Here is a 21,591-nt window from a genome sequence, read left to right as displayed (position 1 = left end):
TCAAGCGTACACACACACACACACACACACACACACACACACACACACACACACACACACACACACACACACACACACACACACACACACACACCACACACACACACACACACACACACACACACACACCACACACACACACACCACACACACACACACACACACACACACCACACACACACACACACACACACACACACACACACTACACACACACACACACACACACACACACACCACACACACACACACACACACACACACACACACACACACCACACACACACACACACACACACACACACACACACACACACACACACACACACACACACACACACACACACACACACACACTGAGATGAGAGCTTCTGCCTGATATTCATCCTCACCTTGTGTCATCAACATTAGCTTTTAGTTTTCGTGCCAGTTCTCCGCCTCATCCTGGAATAGAGGGAGGGCTCTAGTGTATCAATATACATTGTAAATAACTGAATGTCGCTACATGCCAAGCATCAAACAGAGACAGTTAGCCTGCGTACATGATGTAGCGTTTAGCAGGTACACTCTAAAACATTTCAAACAATAGAAAAATCACTAAAACAGGGAAGTATTACCTCACTTAATTTACAGAATCAGTTTTGTTTTAGGACATTTCTTTAAGACAGCTAAACGCAATAGTTATTTTAAAAGGACATGTGTTTGTGTAGCTAAACTGTGTGCATGGGCATGTTATATCTTGTGTTGACTTATTGACTAGGCGGCTACTCAAATATAGTAGTAATGCTACCAGCTCTGTGTCTCTCATGCCAAGCTGGTAGCATTTATTTTTCCTTATCAGACCAAAGACGTGAAACTCTGTCAATGAGTTAGAGGAGCTTTGACCTGCCGCATCAACTTAATTAAGTCACAGCACATGTTCTTAGTGAGACACAAACTATCAGAAAAGGCAAAGCAAACATAGGATTGCTGAGCTGGGTTGAGACAAACTGACATCAAAGGTTTCAATTAACCCTCGAACATGTCGGGGATGGATGTCTGACACAACAAGGGCTCTGTGAGATCGACACTTGTGAATGCAACTGATGTTTGATGGAACTGAATTGATATGCAATGTGTTTTCCATTTTCCTCTGGGGGTTTAAGCATCTGATCTAAAGTAACTGTCTCACACTGACAAGAAGATACAACGCTAACAATCACAATTCAATTACAACTGCCTCTGATTCAAAGAAAATCTATTACATCCGTTTTAGAAGAAGTCGCTTTAAGTCAAGTACAATGTCTTACAAAGAAGGAACCAAAAGCAGCAGAAATAAACACTGAGTATTTGTAAAAAATAACATGTGTTCAACAGACAAAAGGCTCAAAGTCAACAACACGGATGTCTCCCTTGACTCGTCTGATTCTGACGCGGCATTTTCAGTGATGTCGTCCCTATTTATAGTTAAAACCATCTCTCCGAAGAATGTTCGGTGTGGATCTCAAAGGTTTTTTCCTTTTTTTTCTCAAAAACAGGTCAGCGTAGCCCCATGTTTCAGGTCGTCGTTGAGCTCGGAGGGGGGAGTGTAACTGGGTCGAGTTGGCGGAAAGGTGGGAGAAGGAAAAGGTAAGACGAGAACAGAGAAAAGAAAGTACAAAGGGATTTGATATTGTCCCGGTGACACCTCACAGCATCTCTGCAGGCCTTAGAGCTGACTATGGTACAGGCTGACTCAGAAAGCCAGGGGTGGAGCTAAAGGGGGAGGAAGGGGCAGTGCAGTGTAGGGAGGGGGCTTTGAGTTTTGAGCTGTAAGATGTAAAGTAGTGTTTGGGGAAATTGGGCAGGAGGAAAAGGACGACAGGCAAACCGCAGTTGGCAGCAGAGGAGAGAGTAGGAAAGCGGGTTTTTGGTTCAGACGTGGGCGTGGTTGTGGCCCTGCTCCCCCCCATGGTGCCCCCCCTCTCTGTGGCCGTGCCTCTTGTGCTTCCTGCGCTCCCTCCTCCCCTTGTGGTGGTGGCGGCGGTAGCGGTGGGCTCGTCGGGCTGGTGGAGCAAAACAGAGAAAGACAGAAGGGATAAAAGAAAGGGCGGATTTAGTGAAGAAGTCAGAACGGGAGGAGCACTGATGTAAGAGGGAGATAAATCACTGACAAGCTTTCAGACAGATCAGGTGCGGGAAGTTGGAAGCAGGTACGACGAGGGGAAATGGATCAACAACAGGAAGGTCAGAACCGCTTGTTGTTTGCAGAAGGTTTAGCTGCTCACAAAACTCTGACAGAATCTGTTTTATCTCACATTCAGTAAACTGGGCGCCTTTAGCGAGAGCGCACTGAGCTAGCCATCCACACAGCCTCAGCTAAGCTCGATCCGGGTGTTCTGCCAAATTAGGTTTCTCTGTCCCTTTCTGGATTTCCCCAACAAAGACATGTCATCTGCAATGAATGATAACAGTAACTCTGGGCCATGAAAACATCTCCGTCCAGAGATAAAGAGTCCAAAGGAAAATCATTTGTTATCACTTTCAACAGAGGCTACATTATTTCAGTATTTCATCATTACTGTCACATTGTGAGTGGAGTGAAATGAAACACAAGGCTCCATTTGTTGAATATTTATATATCTCAACCCTTTATATCTCCTCTGAAAGATGTAAGATATTATGCAGAAAAGTGAAGATATGTATTCCCTTTATTCTGTCGAAATGATTGTGGGAATTTATTGTAAGGCACAAAGGAGCTAAGGTGTGTGAAAGTTGCATAATGAAGACTTTTTTTAGACACTAAGCTAAAATAAGAGGTTGCTTGCATGTCCTGCATTTCCAAGTGTTTTATTCTTTATGCACAAAATCTCATTTATGATATGTTTCTATTTTTACCACACTTCCTTTCTCAGTAGTAGACGGTCACCGGTTGCAAATAATTTGTGTAAAAGTTTGAAAAAAAAGAATCTACCTTAAGCATAAAGCACTTCAAAGAGAATGCTACCACTTCTAAGTAAGGCCAGGGGAAATTCATCCAGTCTGCAACCACATTCATCTTTTTGCTTGCAATTATTCATAATGAGGGAAGAAGAGCCTGAATTAGCAAGGTGACAGCAGCTCCTGAAGGCATTGCAAGTAGGAGGTTCGTCTACTCTACCTATGGTGGTGTTTATGCTAACAACTACAAATATAAATGCAAAAAGGAACCGACAAATGGAAATACTGCTCTAAGTGTTGCTGTGTGCCGTCCTGTCGTGTAAAAACGTACATTTTGTGCAGATGATTTTGGGCTGGTCCCACTTCCCGTTGGCGCGGCACTTGGCTGTGGGCACGTGGCGCTGCAGGAAGCCGTCGGCACACTGGTAACGCGCTACTGAGTGGATGTCATAGTGGGAGCGTTTCCGACCAATCAGGAAGGCATTATCCACACTGGGCGGGAGGCCACAAAGCACTGCAAGGGGAGAGGAAGGAAACGTCATAGAATGTTAATCAGATTGTCCACTTCTGTTTATCTCTACGGCATCTTGTGTAATAAAATGAAATCTAATTATAATGATTTTCTCTTAGATTCAGCTCAGAGATCAGATTAGAAACACTTTATTAATCCCAAAAATAAAAGTATGTTATCAATAGAGTATCTTCTGGGTTTACATTATACAAATACACAATACAAAAATATACAGAATAATTGAGAAATCACTTTAACAGACTAGCCTATTACCAAATCAACTATAAACATAGAATATTTGTATTATAAAGTGTGCAAAGTACACAACATTGAACACAAAGAGGTCATGTTGAAGCACAATATGTACACATTTTCAGGGGTTATGGAAGGGAGGAAAACAAGAGTAAACTTTTTTTAATAAAATAAATTAAAGAAACTATGGAGCTGGAGGTTTCCTCCTCGCCAGAGGTGAAGTATTGTACAGGCTTATTGCTTTTGGAAGTCAATATTTTTGATCAGTGATCAAAACAGTTAAATGCATTTTCTGCAATCAGTGTGTAATCTTCCTCCTTCTTTTAGGGCGTTCCCATCTCTTGGAAAACGCCTCACACAAACATCACAGAGGGGATTTAGTGTCTGCAGGACAGCGTGTCTGTGTAAATCTGTCAGTGAGTGGGCCGCTGTCAGAGTCACTGTCAGACACATGAAGAGCAGAATCAGAGAAATGTTTCACAAGCTGAGAGGAGAGAAGACTGACGGCCGGTCAGAGACTGACAGGGTGGACAAGCCTCGGGGATTCACTCAGACAACTTCACAGATATTGCAAGTCGGAGGGAGCCTGCGGGGGAGGCAGCAGGTGAATGTGTTTCTGTCATCTTTATCAACCGCTAACACCCCGTCATGGGGAAAAGTTGTAGGAGGCAGGTGGAGTAGACAAAACATTTAACACTGCAAGTTTCTTTTGATGTACTTTCCCCCCCAAGTGCTATAGTTTTAGAACAAATACACCGGAGTCTGCTGCCATATCTACAAGGAGCACGAGAAAAAAACGAGCGTGTTTATATTTTGGATTTGACTGATGTGTTTGTTTGATGAGCATCCCCAGGTTTATTTTCCTTCTTGTCAAAAATCTTATCTTGTACTTTACTTTTCTTTCTGAATACATTATGCCAACCTGAATCACCAAAGCCTTGCAAAAGCAACAGAGCACTTTGATATTGTTCCAAATATTATTATGAATCATGAAATGTTTTTACTCCAGCAGATATTTTGACTTATCATAGCAGGGAGCTCTAATCATTTTAACAATGGCTGGCCCTGCTCTACCTATTGCAGTGAAACACAACATTAAACAAGGTATTAGTTACACCTGTGGGGTTGCTGAACATCTGCTGTGAAAAAAGCTTTCACACATATTTCCCCCTGGAAGTATTCAATCTTTGTGTAATTAGAGAGGTTTTATTAGCCTGGGTATCACCTGGTAAAACTGGGCACCAATCAACTGTATGTGCTCCTGCAAAGCTGTTAATTCATTACACCATGGGTTAGAGTTCACATGCCTGTCATTTGTTAGTCCCTTTCTCATATTTGTTTTGGTAAAATAAACAATTAGCAGCAAAGAAATTAGCAGCAACAAGTCCAGGTTTCTACGATGGCCGACAGATGCAAAGAAATATACGCAACGTTAACGAAATCCTGCAAATACAAAACGCTTCAACAATCCCAAAACCCAACGGAAACAGGGACACTAAAAAGTGATGCACACAGCTGGGACTGTTGTGCTTTGTGTTTTGGCACATTAGTGTTTTTATATCTGCATTGTTTTTGAAACTGCAGCGTGTATCTTCTAATGGAAGTGTTTTCGGGAGCACATTTGCAGCTGTCGGCCACCGTAGGTTTCTGTTTGACATACTGTACATTTTCAACAAAATATCACAAGTGTTCACATTGATTATCACGCCTTACTATCTACTACATGTGTATCATCTCTATTTAAATAGTTGGGCCCCATGATGGCGTCCAATACACATGTAGATATAGATTACTTTATTGTCCATTAAATTAGCTAAGTTAGTACACAAAGGGCACAACGTATAGTTTACACAGAATACAGTACAATCATGGATCTTAACGTGTAAAAATGCCAGTCATAATAAAAGTCCTAAGTGGATTATTTTTCCACTGGCTTTTGGTCCATTAAAATATCACGACAGAGCATGATACTCTGTAGTATTACAAATAATAAAATATTACGTTATTGTACGTTTCCAGGTTGAGCTTCTATCAGAGATGATATCTGGCTAACAGTCAGAAGGAATAAAGGTTGTGGAAATGAGTTTGAGGTAAAAACTTCTCTAATTTGCCGACACCAGAGCATTGCTTCCACCCTTGAATGTGATTTACACACTTCAGTGCTACAAGCGGTGATAAGAGGACTTAATCAGCAATCAGAAAATGTTTACAAACCCTCTTAATTCCCTTGTCCTTTTCCTAATACCTCTTAAGTTCTTAATAGGAGAAACAATGTCATTAAATCTGATGAAAGTTGTAATGCCACATTTACAGTTTAATGCAATGTGGAAGAAAAGGGGGCGAAAAGCACTTTCCTTCTCACTTGAGACGATCACACACTCAACACAAATGAAAGGCTCAAAGGTAGTTTTCCATTAGCCCTCACCTATACACTGTTGAATGATTTCTCGTAGCGGGGGCAGGCAAAGTCAGAAGGTATTGAAGTGGGGATAAAAGAAAATGTCACTAAACTCAGGGAAAGCAAATGGAGCGGTCCGTTTCATTAGCTCCACTGCAATGGAGTTGTGACTTTTAGTGAATACATCAGTATTTGCATACATGGATGTCAGAAGCTGTCATAAGTTGAGTTTTTATACAGTTTTAAGTCAGTTAGATACATTCAACATGTATATTTTCAACTTTCTTGTTTATTTCTTGTCTTTACATTTGTATGTACAATGCCATATCTTTTTATGCTGCTGCAACACAAACATTTCCCAAATTGGGATCAATAAAGTACTATCTTATCTTATACCCATAAGATCATGGTGGTCTTTCACTCTTTAGAGAAGAGAAAAGAAGAGAGGACGCTGAAGAGGAGAGGTGACTTACTCGTGCAGAGGAAATAGGAGATGAGATTTTAGAGTTTCTTAATGTATGTATTCAAATTTAAAATCTAGAAGAAATACACTGTACGTTGCTGAATGTATCACTTACAGATGGCAAAGGTGGGTATCTTTTTATGCAGTTCATTTAAGGTGGTGTACAAGCTGAAACCCCTGCATGCAGGTTACATAAGGTGTGTGTTTTCTGTCTGCCTGTGTCTCCGTGGGTGTGTCACTGAGAGTTAGAGGCTGGTTCCTCTCAGCACTCCGCCATGGCCTCAAAGCATCCGGACACCTACTTAGGATTCTGCTACACTGAATCTGAGAGACTTGAAAGTGTGTGAGCATCTCGCTGAAACAGCTCTGGCAGCGAGGCTCACATGGAAACAGTAGATGTGGATAGATTCAGTGTTGTTTATTAAAAAAAAAAAACTGCGGGAGATGTTTGTGTGGATGTTTGCTGAAGACACACAGCCCAGACCACCTGCCAGATAAAAAAGCGGAAAATGGTGATGATATGCGATAGACCACAGCGTGTGTTTACCACAGGATATTTAACTTGTATCTGCAAACAAACGTAAGAAGTGCAACATTAAATAAAAAAACAAAAACAAAGAGAAAAGCACGATTCCTATAAACTTTATTGAAATAACAGAGCAAACTAACAGGCTCCAATGCCCCAACTTACCTCAAATTAACAAGATTTTTCAATATTTAAAAAAATGTTTTCTTCAATATCTAGGAGTGACCATTTTCTGTTAAAGCATTTATTTACATATCTTCCTATGTACTGAATTATTAGATTAGATATACTTTATTGTTCCCAAATAGGTGAATTGTTTTGTCACAGCAGCATTATGCGTTATATACGTCCTATCTGAAGAATGCACAATATAAAATATACAGAAGAAGTTACAATACTCTACAATTGTAGAACCTATCACTAAAAAAGAAAAGCAGAGGAGGATACTACAGTATATACATTATAAAAGTATACAAATTAGTTTAGTTCTCTAAATCTCCGCAGATAGTGTTTGGTCAGAGATTGCTGTGAGCCAGTGATAGCAGCTCTGTGGAGGTCGGGGGCACATCTGTGGAGGTCCCCGCACATCTCCCTGTGGAGGATGTAACGATCTGTAGCAGCGATGAAAAGGATCCCTGAGGGGAAGACTGCTCAGGTGGGTTTGTTCAAGAGGATCTTTATCTCCTCCTTCCTGTCTGAGACTGGAGAGATTCATCGTCAGCACTGATCATAAATCAACACAAGGGCTTTTATATTACATTGGAATTATACGTGTATATTAGGTTTAATAGAGGTGCAGGAATTAGTCTTACAACCTGGAAATTAGTTCGAATTTCCAACGTTTGGTTTCCTTGTCTCTAAGTCAAGTTTTTTGCTACTGCCAATTGCATTTATGCTTCAAAAAACGGTGTTTATATGTGGAGAATATACTGCTGAACAAAACATCTACAAATCATAAACGTGTGCTTGCCAAAGATCTTATTTTCTGCCCAATACAAAGTTAGAATGGAAAAACCCAATTGACTTTTTGTCTAGGGAACCCTTGCAATGCTTACTTCTCGGTTTGCCTAAAGAAATACATCATCACTGCACCACTCTATAGGAGTGTTTGTACTTTTTGAGTACACACACACATACTCTCCCTCACCTGTGGCGTCCTCACACACAGGGGAACCTGTTTCCCCCCAAATCACTTCTGAACTACAATGTCAATTGCTTTAAAGGCTGCCGCACTAGCTAAGACTGGTACAGCTCTATGCACACTCAAACACACACACACACACACACAACTGGAAGCATTCACAGTAGCTGGTTGAGTAATTCCTATATAAATAAAAATAGTTGTTCCCCTTACTTTCAAAATACATTTGAGCAATGACAGACAAGACACTGTCTATCCAACAATGATTACATTACACACCAACAGACACATCAACTGCTAAAGGCAGAGACGACAGCCTATCATCTCCCAGAGCACTGAGCGCAGAGTCTGTCATGCAAAATTTGATTTCCTGTCTCTGTATATAATGACCCATCAAAACAATGGAACTATTTTGTAATACTTACATGTCCTCTTCTGGGCAAATTCCTTCTCCTCTTCCCTCAAAGAGCTCAGAAGTCTATGTGACTCTCGTTACTTGAATCCAAATGTAAGTGTAGAACTTGGTCTGTGCCTCTTTTTTTCCTTAAATCGTTTGTTCTTCTTTATAATTCTTTATACAATGTGGATTCAGCAATGAAACACTGCTGATTTTCGTAGTAAAACACTGTATTCAAAACTACAAAATGTATCGCTCATCAATATAAAAGGTCAAAAGTCACTTCAATGCATAACGTTTTCATGTATACATTTTGTGAGGTTTCTGTAATCAGAGGACCTATAGACCTCAGGTTATGTCTTACTGAACTGGATTGTTTTTGTCCAAAAGGAGACAAAGTCAGATTACATTTTCTACATCATTATGCAGATATTTAGCCGGCTAGATAGCTCAAGATAAAGACATCGGAAGAAATCAGAAGCAGGTTTGACAAGGTTCGCTACAATGTGTGAGTAATATTTGAGGCTTGTGAGAGCGAGTTGTGTAAATACTATGTTTCATGAGTCTGGCTGTCTTTCCCTTAGATCTGACCATCGTCTCATCAGATGTCAGTCTCACCTCTTTTCACTTATATGACAAAAACATCTTCACAATCTGCATGACACATCGCACTGGGCGGCTGATTGAGGCGTCCGATAGGCTCACACGGTGCTGTTATCGCCTCATCAGGCTGATGAGCAGCAGACAAACACGTCACACAAGCTTTGAGAAGCAGAGAGAGCGCAGAGAATACTCAGCATGGAGCTCACAAACTCCACTGATAAGACAAGACATTACATGGGGTTACTTAGAGTGAAAGAAGAGGCTGATGGGAGGCGGGGGGAGATGAAAAGATGCTGGTGATTGTAACTGACTGATTAGGGTCCGAGGTGGGCCGGATGCTGGGGACTTGTGACAGTGTTCATCAGAGGTGGTGCAACACTGTGTTTGTGAGGGAAATACGCTCTTACGCTTGTATCCTCTGAAGACAAACCATCTGTTAAAGCATGAGTAATTTGCCTAAATTAACATAATGACCATCAGTAAAGCCTTTAAGGCTTTTATGTTAAGGACCATCAAATATAATAATAGAACAGGGACAATGAGGGAGGCAATTTTGTTCATTTCTACAAGTGAGTATAGATTCAACGCTGACGATAAGCCTGAATGACTATAATTTGAGTCAGGTTAAGGCCCTTCATTATAACCCATTACTACAGACTTCACCGGGAAAGATTTGATTACGCTTATTATTACCTGAGCAGGTAACACCTTGTATGGCAGCCACTGCCTGCGCAGGAATGTGTGTAAATGTGAATGACGACCTTATATGTAAATGTTCTTTGATGGGTTGCAAAGACTGAAAAAGCGCTAAATAAATGCAGCCCATTTACCATTTAGCCGACCAGAAATCTCCTCTGTCATCCATTTTTTCCAGATCATGATGGCATTATCTTGATGATGCCACATGCATTTATCAAAGTGAAACTTAGAGCGACATTTTGTGTCAAAGCTTCAGGCAAAGTTGTGTTTTTGTGTCCTGCTATTTCTCTAAACCTGCCTGCCTTACGCTTATATTACGTTTGTATTTTTGCCATCGGTCATTAGTCTGACCTATATTCAAATGTGTGGCAAAAAGGAGCTGTAATAGGCTCTCAGAGGAGCATGAGGTGACCAACAGGGGACATGAAGCCGAGGTAGCAGCGTATAGAAACGTAACCATCCAATACGTTTGTTCCCTGGTTTTGCTGAGCTAAAGTTTCCTGAGCAGAAAGTACGTTCCGCCTCAAGACGTGCTTCACCTTAGTGAAACAGAACATTTGGCAGAGGAAATGAAGCCGTGATGAGAAGAACATGGAGAACTTTTCAAAGTCGTGCTGCAGGATTATGAGAGATATAAGAAGGGGCGCTGAGCTGGAGAGCAGTAATGAGTGCATCTGAAGCATGTGGACTGATTGAAGAGGTATGGTGCTAATCTGTTGCACTGTGTATAATGGTAAGTATTTTATAGCCAGGGTGTTTAGAAGCCATCGATGGAACATGTCGTCTCAGAAATAGGCTGCAACACTTGTAATCCCCTTCAGATAAAAATGAAAAACGGCTTTAAGAACATCCTGTCATCTTTTCTCATTATCCATCTCACGACTCCCCTTATAGGATTTCAGACTAAAGAACTGACAGCACAGTGAGGTTATTTCTCCTTTGCCCTTTTTTCTCTGTCTCACTGCCTCTTCTGTCCGATTCCTCGCCGTCTCACTGTTTAAATCCGATGCCTTTTTACAGTTTTACATCCTGCTACTCTGCCTCCTCACCTCTCTGTCAGTCATCAGACATCAGCTGTTGAAGTCTCAGCGTACTTCATGCTCCTCTCTCCTCTCCTCCATCCGCCCGTTGCTCTCACCTGTTCCCTTCTTGCAGACGTAGGGCAGATTGTAATTGCATGGCACGTCGTTCCATTTGCCGTTCTCATGAGCGATCATCACCACGCAGTCTTCTCCTCCAGCAAAGAAGTTGTCTGGCTGGTTCTCACGCCAGTTCTCATATTGCTGCACAAAAAGGAGACAAACATTTAAACAACTATATGTAGTTTTAAAACTTCAACTATTTTTTTCTCAACATCAGATACTCATCTCATGTCTACTTGGCAATGGCAATAAACTCTTTGTGGAACATGATTTATGAATGACTCCTAAATTCATGGTTACTAAATGACCTTGTGATGTTTTTTTATTAATTAAACAAAAACATCCCGTTTCTGTGCATACTGAATATGTGTTGTCATAGGTAGATTAAGCTGTATTGCAAAATCTTTTTAATGAAATCTCAAGCTATAGGTAACAGTGAAAATGTTTTGTGTGACACAAAGGGAACAGAAACTCATGGATTAGTTTCCCTTCAGTTAACTGCTGTTCAGGATATTTACGGCTGTGTTACTGCAAGCAAATCCAAATGATATACTTCCACTGGGATCTTAAACACTACTGGGATCATCAGCTGACTACGAGAAAAAACAACACACAGTTCCTCACCAGATCCATCTTGTCGGTCCACTGAAAGTCTTCCTCCACTGTGCGATCATTTAACCCGATCCATGTGTTGTCATGGCTTAGACCTGAGTAGAAGATAACAGGAAATGAATACAGAGGAAATGAATACAGTACACACAATTATACACACAGTACACAAACCACAGACATAGAAATATATGACACCCATTGTTTTCATGGATACACCAACTTTTCCACCTCAGCCAGGTCTAAAAACGTTTTTTTCTGTAAACAAAACGTGTGGATAGTAAATGGAAATACACTTTTTTAAATTGGAATAGATTGGTGTCCAACCTTTGGACTGCAATGTAGTGCTCCAGGGTACAAAAAAAAGCAAGTAGGTCTGTAAAAAGGGGTTTTAATTCCCTTTAATACATTAGAAATGTATGTTATAATGTACAGTATGGTGCTTACATCATTCAAGTAGAATAGGTCATCATTATGGGGGTTGAGGTTAAAATACGGGTACAAAAAACAATAGTAAAGACGCCCTGAAATGTAGTTTCTCCAGGGGCGGTTCTAGGGGGGGGGCAGTGCCCCCTAACACTGACCTCTGACCCCCCTGTGGCCCCCCTAACAATGACATTTTTTTTTTATTTTTAAAATGTATATTTTCTGGTACTCGGTTTGCCAAAAACCGCAGGATTTTGTTGCTGTAATGTGAGATTGTGCAGACACCCTTATGTAAAGTAGAGATGTAACTGTTCATTGCCTTTATTTTTTATATAAATATGGTGTTAGTGCAAACATTGCACTATAACTTAAGCTGAAGCTAACAGTAATAACTATAAGATCTATCTGAAATAAATAAGTGTACTGAAACAAATACCAATAACTGTATTGCATTGTTTTCTTATGCGCAATTACTTCATACTGTCTAGTTCTCTTTTTCGTCCTGCATTTATTGTGCCCCCCTCAGAAAATAACTGGCCCCCCAGTGAAATTGGTCTAGAACCGCCACTGAGTTTCTCGTATGGATAAAGCTCTAAAAATTCTCAAAATCTTTCCCTGAAAGACAAATACTTCTCTGACATCTTCACGTTATCTTCTTCATGCGTCAAAAAGGTTTTATAGCACAGCAGAAAATATAATACAACAGTCTCCGAAGGTTCAGCAATATCCCCCCGACTGGTAAGCTGTTCTTTACTATACGTATAAAGCCACTTTAGTGCTCATTAATGTTACATATTGTGCTGCAGGGTTATTCTTTGTGCAACAGGCTCCAAACACACAGTCCTGGAGCTAAACATCAGCAGGGACCCTCCCTCAGCTGAGAGAAGAACAATAATGGAGATTCACAGTTCTGTCTGTGGTAAACTGGGGATGAGACTTTTTTTTGTGAAAGAAAAAAATCACTAATGGTGTTTTGAGCTAATCTCATTTGTGTGTTTGGGGGGTCTGTGTGCACGATTGCATTGGCGCGTGCACATGCTTGCACATATGTAATGGAATTTCAATCATGGTGTATCTGCTTAACATCATTAACAGGCCCATTAATCTTCCTAATGGCTCTGATCCTCTTATTGCAGGGGTGGAGACTTCCATTTTCGAGGCAGTTAAACACACTTTTTGGTAACCGTGCGTGTATGGAAGAAAGATGGGTGCTAGATAGATGACACTGTCCTGAAATCTGTTCAAGACAGAAGGTGGATTCAATATTACAGAGGACTGGTGCTTGTGATCTGGCCATTTTACAACATGTGGATGAAGAGCACTGCCAGGGGCCAAAAGCTAAGAATAATAAAATAAAGGATTAAGAACAGCATTGAAAATTGGCAAAAAATCGTAAATTGCATTTGGAAATAATTTAGGATAACATGCTTGAAATAGCAGGTCTGTTGATTTCGCTACACATGACAACCATTTAATCAATGAGTCATAAAATCCTTTTTTCTTTTTAATACAAGCGTAGAAAAAAATCTTCTTCTGGCATGTGACAATTTCACATCTTTCCCACACAAATCCACCTTAAACTAAATTAAATCAAGCTCTTTTTTTGTCAAATTACTCGGTCTTATTTAGCTCAGTTTCAAATGAGGTTACCTGCACTGTGTGGATTTTTCACCTGTTTCAAGACAAATCGCACCCTAAGAAGGAATATGAAAGTATATTACATTAAATGTTCTGTCACAGACAATGTATCAGAGCCTATAGTACCCATTTATTTGGCTGAACAAACTGGGCTCCTGAGGGTGTTCTTCACAGTCTGTCTGTGCAATAAACCTCCTCAAAGGTCGTTCAGAGTAGAACAACACTGACATTTATCACTGGATTATGGAATACACATAAGGCAAGAGCTGCCATTGCCAAGTTATGATAATAATAATGAAGAAGAGTAGATATCACTGATGTGTTGCAGGCAGACAGCTGAAGGAGAGCTGGTTAGATTTGAAAGGATGTGTAAGTGCTATTATTTAAATTGATTGGTGGCTGTAAGAGAAGCCAGATATTTTATAGAGATGTGAAGCAACACAGTCAGACCATTTCAGGATTGTCTATGAGTATATCAGTTACAGAAATGTGCTTTGACATAGTCATTACCCAACAGGACAAGCTGTAATTGCCTTGGCTATATCGTGACTTTTCATCCATCATCAACTCAAACAATTTGTATTTGTGTAATAATAAGGTTTTTAGACCAAATAGCTGCAAATAACGTTGTTTGAGTTTAGTGCTAGTTTTCACATGTTACAATTGACCATTTGAAGCATGCTAAAATGTTAAAATCAAGCTGTTAATCATAGTTAACATTATACTTGCTAAACATGAATGTGCTACCATTGTCCTTGTGAGCATGTTGTCATGCTAGCATTAGCATTGTAGGGTTTGCTCACAGATATTGCAGCCTTTCAAAGCTCCTACCATACCTTGAGACTCTTTGCATTGATCACTAAAGATTCAATTAGGTGATTTAATTGTTTTGAGAAGATTTTTATAAAAATGAAGTCTGGGAAACACTCCAACTAGACATTCCTAGGTAACTCTGAACACTTCTATGACTTTGCAAGACATAAATTGGTCTGACTTCCTGCATTCAGAAGAAAACATGTACACTTTCTGAGCCAATTTAGTTTTCGTTATTGCTTTATCCTTGACCTCCACCCACCTCTGATGAAGTTCTGCTCGGCCAGGCTGTGGACACTGGCCAGGTGTCCGCTGTGCTCCCTGCAGTCCTTCTCAGCGTCCTCCCAGGTGTGTCTCCGGCTGAAGTACCTGTAGCAGTGGCCGTGGAACTTCCTCCATGTGTGCTCGCAGCCCTCAGTGTCTGGTGGAAAGGGCAATTTGCAAAAAGAAGGGGGAGGTAATTGAAAAAGACAGCGATTAGACAACGGGAAATCCATCGTAAGAGAAATGTGGGTTTTTTCAAATCGTTAAACACCCACAGAATAACTGCTTTGCACAGGGATGAAGGATTTAGGACTAAGAGGGCAACAACCATTATTATTTTGTATTTGTTTTTGTATCACCACAGCAGATTCCTAATGTCCTGCAGCACACAAAATCTATATATTGCCTTTCCCCCTCTTTCCCTCTCCTTCTCTCTTCAGCACCATCTTGCTTTTAGTGCCCTCTGTGACACTCCTCCCAGTCTCCATCTCTCTCTTCATCTCTTTGATTTGACTATTAATCCGCAGCAGAGGCAAGCCGGCAGTGAGACAGCTTAGACCAGTGAAAGGGCGTTTTAATCTATTCAAATGACAACAATCCTTAGAAAGTGCTTCCAGTGCACAGTTCTCGCTTGGTAATTAAGCCCTGTCACAGTCCTGTCAGCACACACATTCTCCCTCCACCCATCCTCTCCTCCTCCCTTCATCTCTCTCAACTATCGCCCCTCATCTGTCAGGGGGGTTAGCTGTGTGTTATAAACTGTACATTTCAGATGTGATGTGTGTGTGTGTGGCTTTCGGTTCAGCGCTGGATTGTGTATGTGTGCATACGTCTGTGTACCTGAAAATATGGAAATGAATGGTTGATTGTAGGTGGTTCAGGCTTTATCCGTCAGCTAAGCCAGTGGTTCCCAACCTGGGGGGCGCGCCCAAAGATCGCAGGGGGGCGCCAGGCCTCAGATGATTTTAGGCCAAATATCATATATATTTTTACATATAATTGTAAAGCAATACATGATTGTCACTAAAAGCCTCGTCTCTACATTACAATAAAACATAAAAAATAATTGATTTATTCATTTGAATAGCAATTCAAGTTAGTAGCTATTAAAGGCATAAAAAGACAGAAATGTATAATTCTTTCTTTAATAGAAATGTTTCTTCTGCCCGTAAAGTGTCCAAACCAGGCTTTTCTGGATAAGCGCATTTTTAAAACATAGTCATTGTCCATGCCGGTTTCAGTTGGATTATTTGTCACAGTTGCTCCGATCAGATCGTTCTCCTCCATTTTGTAGATTATTTACGACTCTTGAATCCACATAAACACATCGGCAAAATCCAGCTTACTTTGAGCATGTGTTTAATGCCTTTGTGAATTTTTTCCACTTGCACCGTCCTTTAATGTCTTCATACAGCGGGATATCCAAATGAATTAATCCTGAGTCCAATAACCATCAACATCACTCCAGTAGTGCTCCTTAATTACGCTTTCATCCTCCTTTAACAAAATACTTCACATTCATCCAGTTTGTGACAGTAGTTGTAGCATTTTTGAGACTTTTAAACTTTAATTACCGCTGTTGTACCCCCCCTTGTGTGTGTGTGTGTGGGGGGGGGGGGGGGCGCAACTTCCAACCGGAGTCATTTGGGGGGGCTCTTGGGAAAAAAGGTTGGGAACCACTGAGCTAAGCAACCTCCGCTCTCCCCCCCTTGTGCCCCCTCCCCCTCCCTGCAGTGTGCGGATCAGGGAAAAGGCCTCAGCTTTTCCTCCACCAAATGTGAAGCGACACCAGTAAATTGTGAGGTGCAAATTGGGCCGTATGGGGCTCTGCTTAGTATGCAGAGAGATGCCGAGCGGAGAGGAGTCCATTATGAAAGCCCTTCTACAATGTGATATAAAACAAGGGCCTCGAAACCTGCATACTGCATTGAGAAGGTAAGTGCTTTTAAAACCTATACGCTCTGCTCCATTCACCATGTTGTTCAGGGCTGTCTGAGGTACAATGCTGAGAAGTGCAATGACACTCTTTCCCAACATGCAATGCATCGGCTCCCAGCAAATCTGCCTCCTCGGTTCAAGGTCTTGTTGGACTCGGCATGCAACTTAAATATTTCAACATATAATAACATATATTTATATATTCTTTCTCCCAACTCTTAATATTATCTTGCTCAGAAGATACAGTTAGTGTAAAAGTGATGAACATTGTAACTGAAAGTAATGATGATGAGCGATGTGTAAATATAAATAACCTACAGTTTATCTGACATGCAATAGCATGCTAAGATATACTTGACTCTCAGAAGTGTCATGTCTTCTTCATGTCTCATTCAGCTAACATACTGTAAAGCTGAAAGGCTCAAGGTCAGACACACATAAGTGTGTGATCATTCAAACATTCACATGTGCATGTTGGCTGCAGATAGAAAGAGAGCAATGAAGAATAGAGAGAGAAAAGTTATCTGGGAAATATATGGAGGCAAGTGTCTGTCAATCATTCCTCCACTGGTCCGTCTGAAATGTGATTATTCAGTCCTATACAGTCCGTCTGGTGGAAACAGAGTCCTATAATGTAAATAAATGTTCTATTACCACTGTTACATTGAGTAATGGGCTGAGTAACTTCAATCAAAGCATCTGAAAACCGTAAAATACCAAAAGCTTTAGTTTTAGTTTGATCACATAATAAGTTATTCAAATCAAAATGTCCCAAACTTAAAAGTGTTTTATGAAACCAAAGGTTTTGCATGGCTACTTGTTTTAAAAAATGTTTCTCTTTAAATATGTTTTTGAATTTTACAGGTTAAGCCAGGTCTCCACCAAGTATTGTGGTGGTAAGAAATATGGTAATCTTTCTTTACGAAGCGTATTTAAGAAATTCTATGCCCTACTAAAGTAAAAATGTGATTGACAAGGCAAACCCAAATCAACTAATACTCACTCAATAATTATTTGCATTTCTTTACATATAAAATGAGGTTCATCACAGACATTTTGGGATCATAAATCCATGTCAGTAAAAAAATGACACTAAAATGCATTCCTGTCATTCTAATCTGAATTTACAGAGTATTTACAAACAAGATTTAACATACACGCAGACTGAAGTAGTGAGTCATCACCTCAGGGTTTTGCTCCAGTCGTACTACTTTTAGAAAATGCACGGTGGGTTCTCTTAAAGTAACAAGAACGTAAATATTTGTTCTTCATGTTAATCAAAATCCAGCATGAAAGGTATGAGCTCTTATGTTCAACCTGCACATGAAAATGATTTAGTTTAATCATTCAATACAGACGTTTAGTGCTTGAGTTCCTCTTTGGACTTCAGATCAGTAATTGAGGAATTGTAAAATTGCTACTTCTCCTACTGTATCTATTCATTTCTTCTGAGCAGTTATGCGAGTAGCTCTGACAACGATTACTGTAACTGTGGGTAATTTATCCATTACTTGGCCAGCTCAAGTTTCTCATGGTTGTCTGGGGACTGGATCTGATGACCTCAAAACACGCTAATGACATGAAATCCAATTAGCCACTGTAACCTTTCAGCCTCCTCTGGGTGGCTCAGTGGCTTTCTGGTTAGCCCCATTTGTTATTGAAAGATGATCCTGGGATTACTTCCTGTTCAGATTGTGCTTGTGAATATGAGTACAGTGTCTGTCTATAGCGCTTGGGTCGAATCAATCCTTGGTTTCCTTCAAATATTTCCTTTGCTTTGACATGATTGAAACCCCTTTATACAAGCTAACACGAGTAAACTCTAATGGATGTTAAAACATGTGCCTTTTTGAGAGGACAGGACATTTATGACTAGGTTAACATTGGGAATTTATCACAGTTTTACAGGACACTGGCTGCTTCAGAGTCAACATTTTGAAGCCAACATGTTCCCTGTAGCACAGACGGTTTGCTTCTGAGCAGAGAGCAGTAGATTAGCATTCGGTAGAACGATGTAACTACGGTAATCTCTGATCTTATGAGACCAAAAATCAGACCCGGACAGCTGTGATTTGCTCTGCTGACTGCTAATTTACTCACTCCGTCATCTGACCTGGAAGCTACCTGTTCAATATGTTTGCCCACATGGCAGCTTGTACATTGTATTGGCATTGGGAGTGGGTCCAGTTTGGCTCATGAAGGTGGACGGTGGTTTATTATCTACAGGGACAGGAGAGTCAGGGTAGGTGTTGCTGAGACAAAACAAATTAAATATGCACACCTTCATTCGATCACACTGACTGCTGTGAATATCTGCAATGTAAGGCCAATGCTGACCACAAAAAAGACCCGACTAATAGCTTAAAACAAGAACTACAAACGACACACATGCAAGCGTGGTGTGATTTCTACTTGGGATTTACATTCATATATAATATCATTTGGTGTACAAGGAAGACAAAGTACATCTAACGCAGTGAAATGCACGGTGGGAGCACTGAAAACAGAGAGACAGAAAGCAAAGGAGTCACAGAGACCAAGAGACGCAGAGAGAAAGAAAATCAGAGGAAAAAAGTAAATAGGCATGTTTTCTCCCCCTCAGATCTTCAACCTAGTCTCAGCTGATTTCTTCTCCCACTCGCTGACAGTGAGGCTCAAAGCCCCACATCACATCAACCTCTTCAAATATTTAGACATTACTTAAGTCGTCTTCTCTTTCCTATTTTCCCTCTGTCAGGCAAAGAGAGAGGCGGGGGGTATGTTTCGGCGATTAATATTCCGACAGACTTTAGTGAGCGGCAGTTAGGAAATAAAAGTCTTATACTTCCAGATGACTGATTGGCTCGTTTATCCACATCACCGAGGGAAATTTCCACGATTCCTCTTTTTTAGATCCCTGAATGACGAGAATGTGTGTACGTGTGTGTGTGTGTCATTCTGCCTCCTCTCTGTGTGAAGGCTGACAGCTCAGTGTGCCATTTGCAAGCATGCAGATGACAGCAGTCGACAGAGAGGAGTGAGAAGTGAGAGAGAGATAAATAACCAGCAACAAAAGGTGACAATTTAAGAAGAATGTAAAAAACGGACTGTGGAATAATTAATGGTTGTAACAAGTGCAATATTGATTTATGGAACATCTTAATAGTGTGATTCTCACAACTAGGAGTTATGGATGTTACAGTAATACAGCTACAAAGCACAACATGAAGGACCAATGCCAGTCTGAAGGCTCATTCTGCATAATGAGTCGATAGATGTGCCTATGCAGATTGATGCTGATGGGGGGGGGGCAGAGGTAAAAGTGAGGGCAGCGCGGGCAAAAGACAACAAGTCGCTTAATACAGATACAGTGTTTAATTGGTGTAAGGCAGTGGTTCTCAAACTTTTTCTGTCAGGCCCCCCCTTTGGAGAAAAAAAAAAGTCGGGCCCCCCCAACACAAATAGTCAGGCTCAGTAGCTCAGGTAGCTTGACGTTTCATAGAGGGTGCTCAAACATTTAGGGTTTCCCATTAATGTACCGGTCGCTACAGTGGAATTTTCTACTGCAACATTCCCCATGCATATACACAGTGTACCCGCGACTGTTACAATGAAGGCTCGATAATCAGCTTAGCAGGGGTAAAGTGCTATTTTTATAGGTGGTGTGTGGACCTCACATAGGGGGGTCCGGGGGCAAGCTCCCCCGGGAAGATTTCATTTTTAAATATTGAAGTTAAATGCATCAATCTGGTGCACTTTGAGAGCAAAATGAAGAGATCTATGGATACATCTCTCAACACGTAATAATACTGTACTGCATCATATTATTTTCGAATCAATAATTTTTAAAATTATGATTTATTTTTATTTTTTTTTATTTATTTATTTTTTAACCATTTTTCCTCCTGGTCTCTCGCGCCCCCCCTGGCATGCCTCTGCGCCCCCCACTTTGAGAACCACTGGTGTAAGGTGAGGAGAGCACACACACTCGACATATTTGTGTATTTTTGTCTGTTTCAGTTTTGTTCTAGAGATAATACTCTATCAGTGTGCAGCTAATCTAAAGCACACACAAGCGATCACACATTCTCAAAGGCAACGTGTTTAGTTATGAAATCACCAGGAGATGAGCACTACCGTTAAGCTAGCAACTATTTTATTATATCCTTTTTACAACCACAATTAGCATGTGCATTGGTTTGTTGGTGTCTTACATTTGGGAAAACCTGCTAAAATATTCTTCCTTCCCTTTGCAAATAGATAAGAATAGTCTAGTATAAATGTGGCGGCATCACAGAAAACCTTTTTATAACTACTCGCTGTAGTTAATTTAGTTGGTAATTTAGTAGTTTAACCATCAACTCAGCTGACTACATACAGATATATTACATTACATGTTACTTGTTAGATGCTTTTATCCAAAGCGACTTACATACTCAATACTGTGGCCAATCCCCACAGGAGCAATTTGGGGTGAATGCTGACTGCAGTGGGGTTAGAACCTGAACCTGATGCGAACACATACGCACAATCCACTGCGCCACACTGTATATACATTATTCAGTACAAATTATAAATAAAATAATGTTTTTTTCTTCTGCTGAACTCTTTTCTAGTCATCTGTCTCTATACAACTTATTTTTATATTGCTTGCTGCATGAAGTCAAGCGGCAAAACTAAAACATGTTCCTGTAGTGCAAAGTTCAGGTTCCTAAGCTCCTGAACTTTCTGTGGTGGAAATAACTGTGAGATGACAGTAAATGTAAGCCCGGCTTTATACCTTGGCCATCAGAGTAATTTTACAGTTTTCTTGGAAATATCAGAAAGCGGTAGAACAGAAGTGAACTGAACCTCCAGCACAGCCCAAAGTACTGTTTCACAGCGCTCCATCAGA

The 21,591-nt window shown here is 40.6% G+C and overlaps 1 protein-coding gene across 1 annotated transcript in view; it reads right to left on the bottom strand.

Annotated features, from left to right (window-relative positions):
* Positions 1–261: 261 nt before the first annotated feature.
* The window catches only part of LOC117555087 (neurocan core protein-like), a 58,494-nt gene continuing 37,164 nt past the window's right edge, over positions 262–21,591 (bottom strand). The window contains exons 4-8 of the mRNA XM_034229790.1: positions 14,779–14,937; positions 11,655–11,737; positions 11,027–11,171; positions 3,230–3,412; positions 262–2,024 (exon numbers count right to left, since the gene is read on the bottom strand). Coding sequence (XP_034085681.1) covers positions 1,894–2,024; positions 3,230–3,412; positions 11,027–11,171; positions 11,655–11,737; positions 14,779–14,937 — 701 coding nt within the window. The 3' untranslated portion in view covers positions 262–1,893. The remainder of the gene's footprint in view (positions 2,025–3,229; positions 3,413–11,026; positions 11,172–11,654; positions 11,738–14,778; positions 14,938–21,591) is intronic.

The sequence above is a fragment of the Gymnodraco acuticeps genome, unplaced genomic scaffold (assembly GCF_902827175.1).
Source record: "Gymnodraco acuticeps unplaced genomic scaffold, fGymAcu1.1, whole genome shotgun sequence".
In the NCBI taxonomy this organism is placed as follows: Eukaryota; Metazoa; Chordata; class Actinopteri; order Perciformes; family Bathydraconidae; genus Gymnodraco; species Gymnodraco acuticeps.
This window is presented reverse-complemented; position numbering and strand designations above follow the sequence as displayed.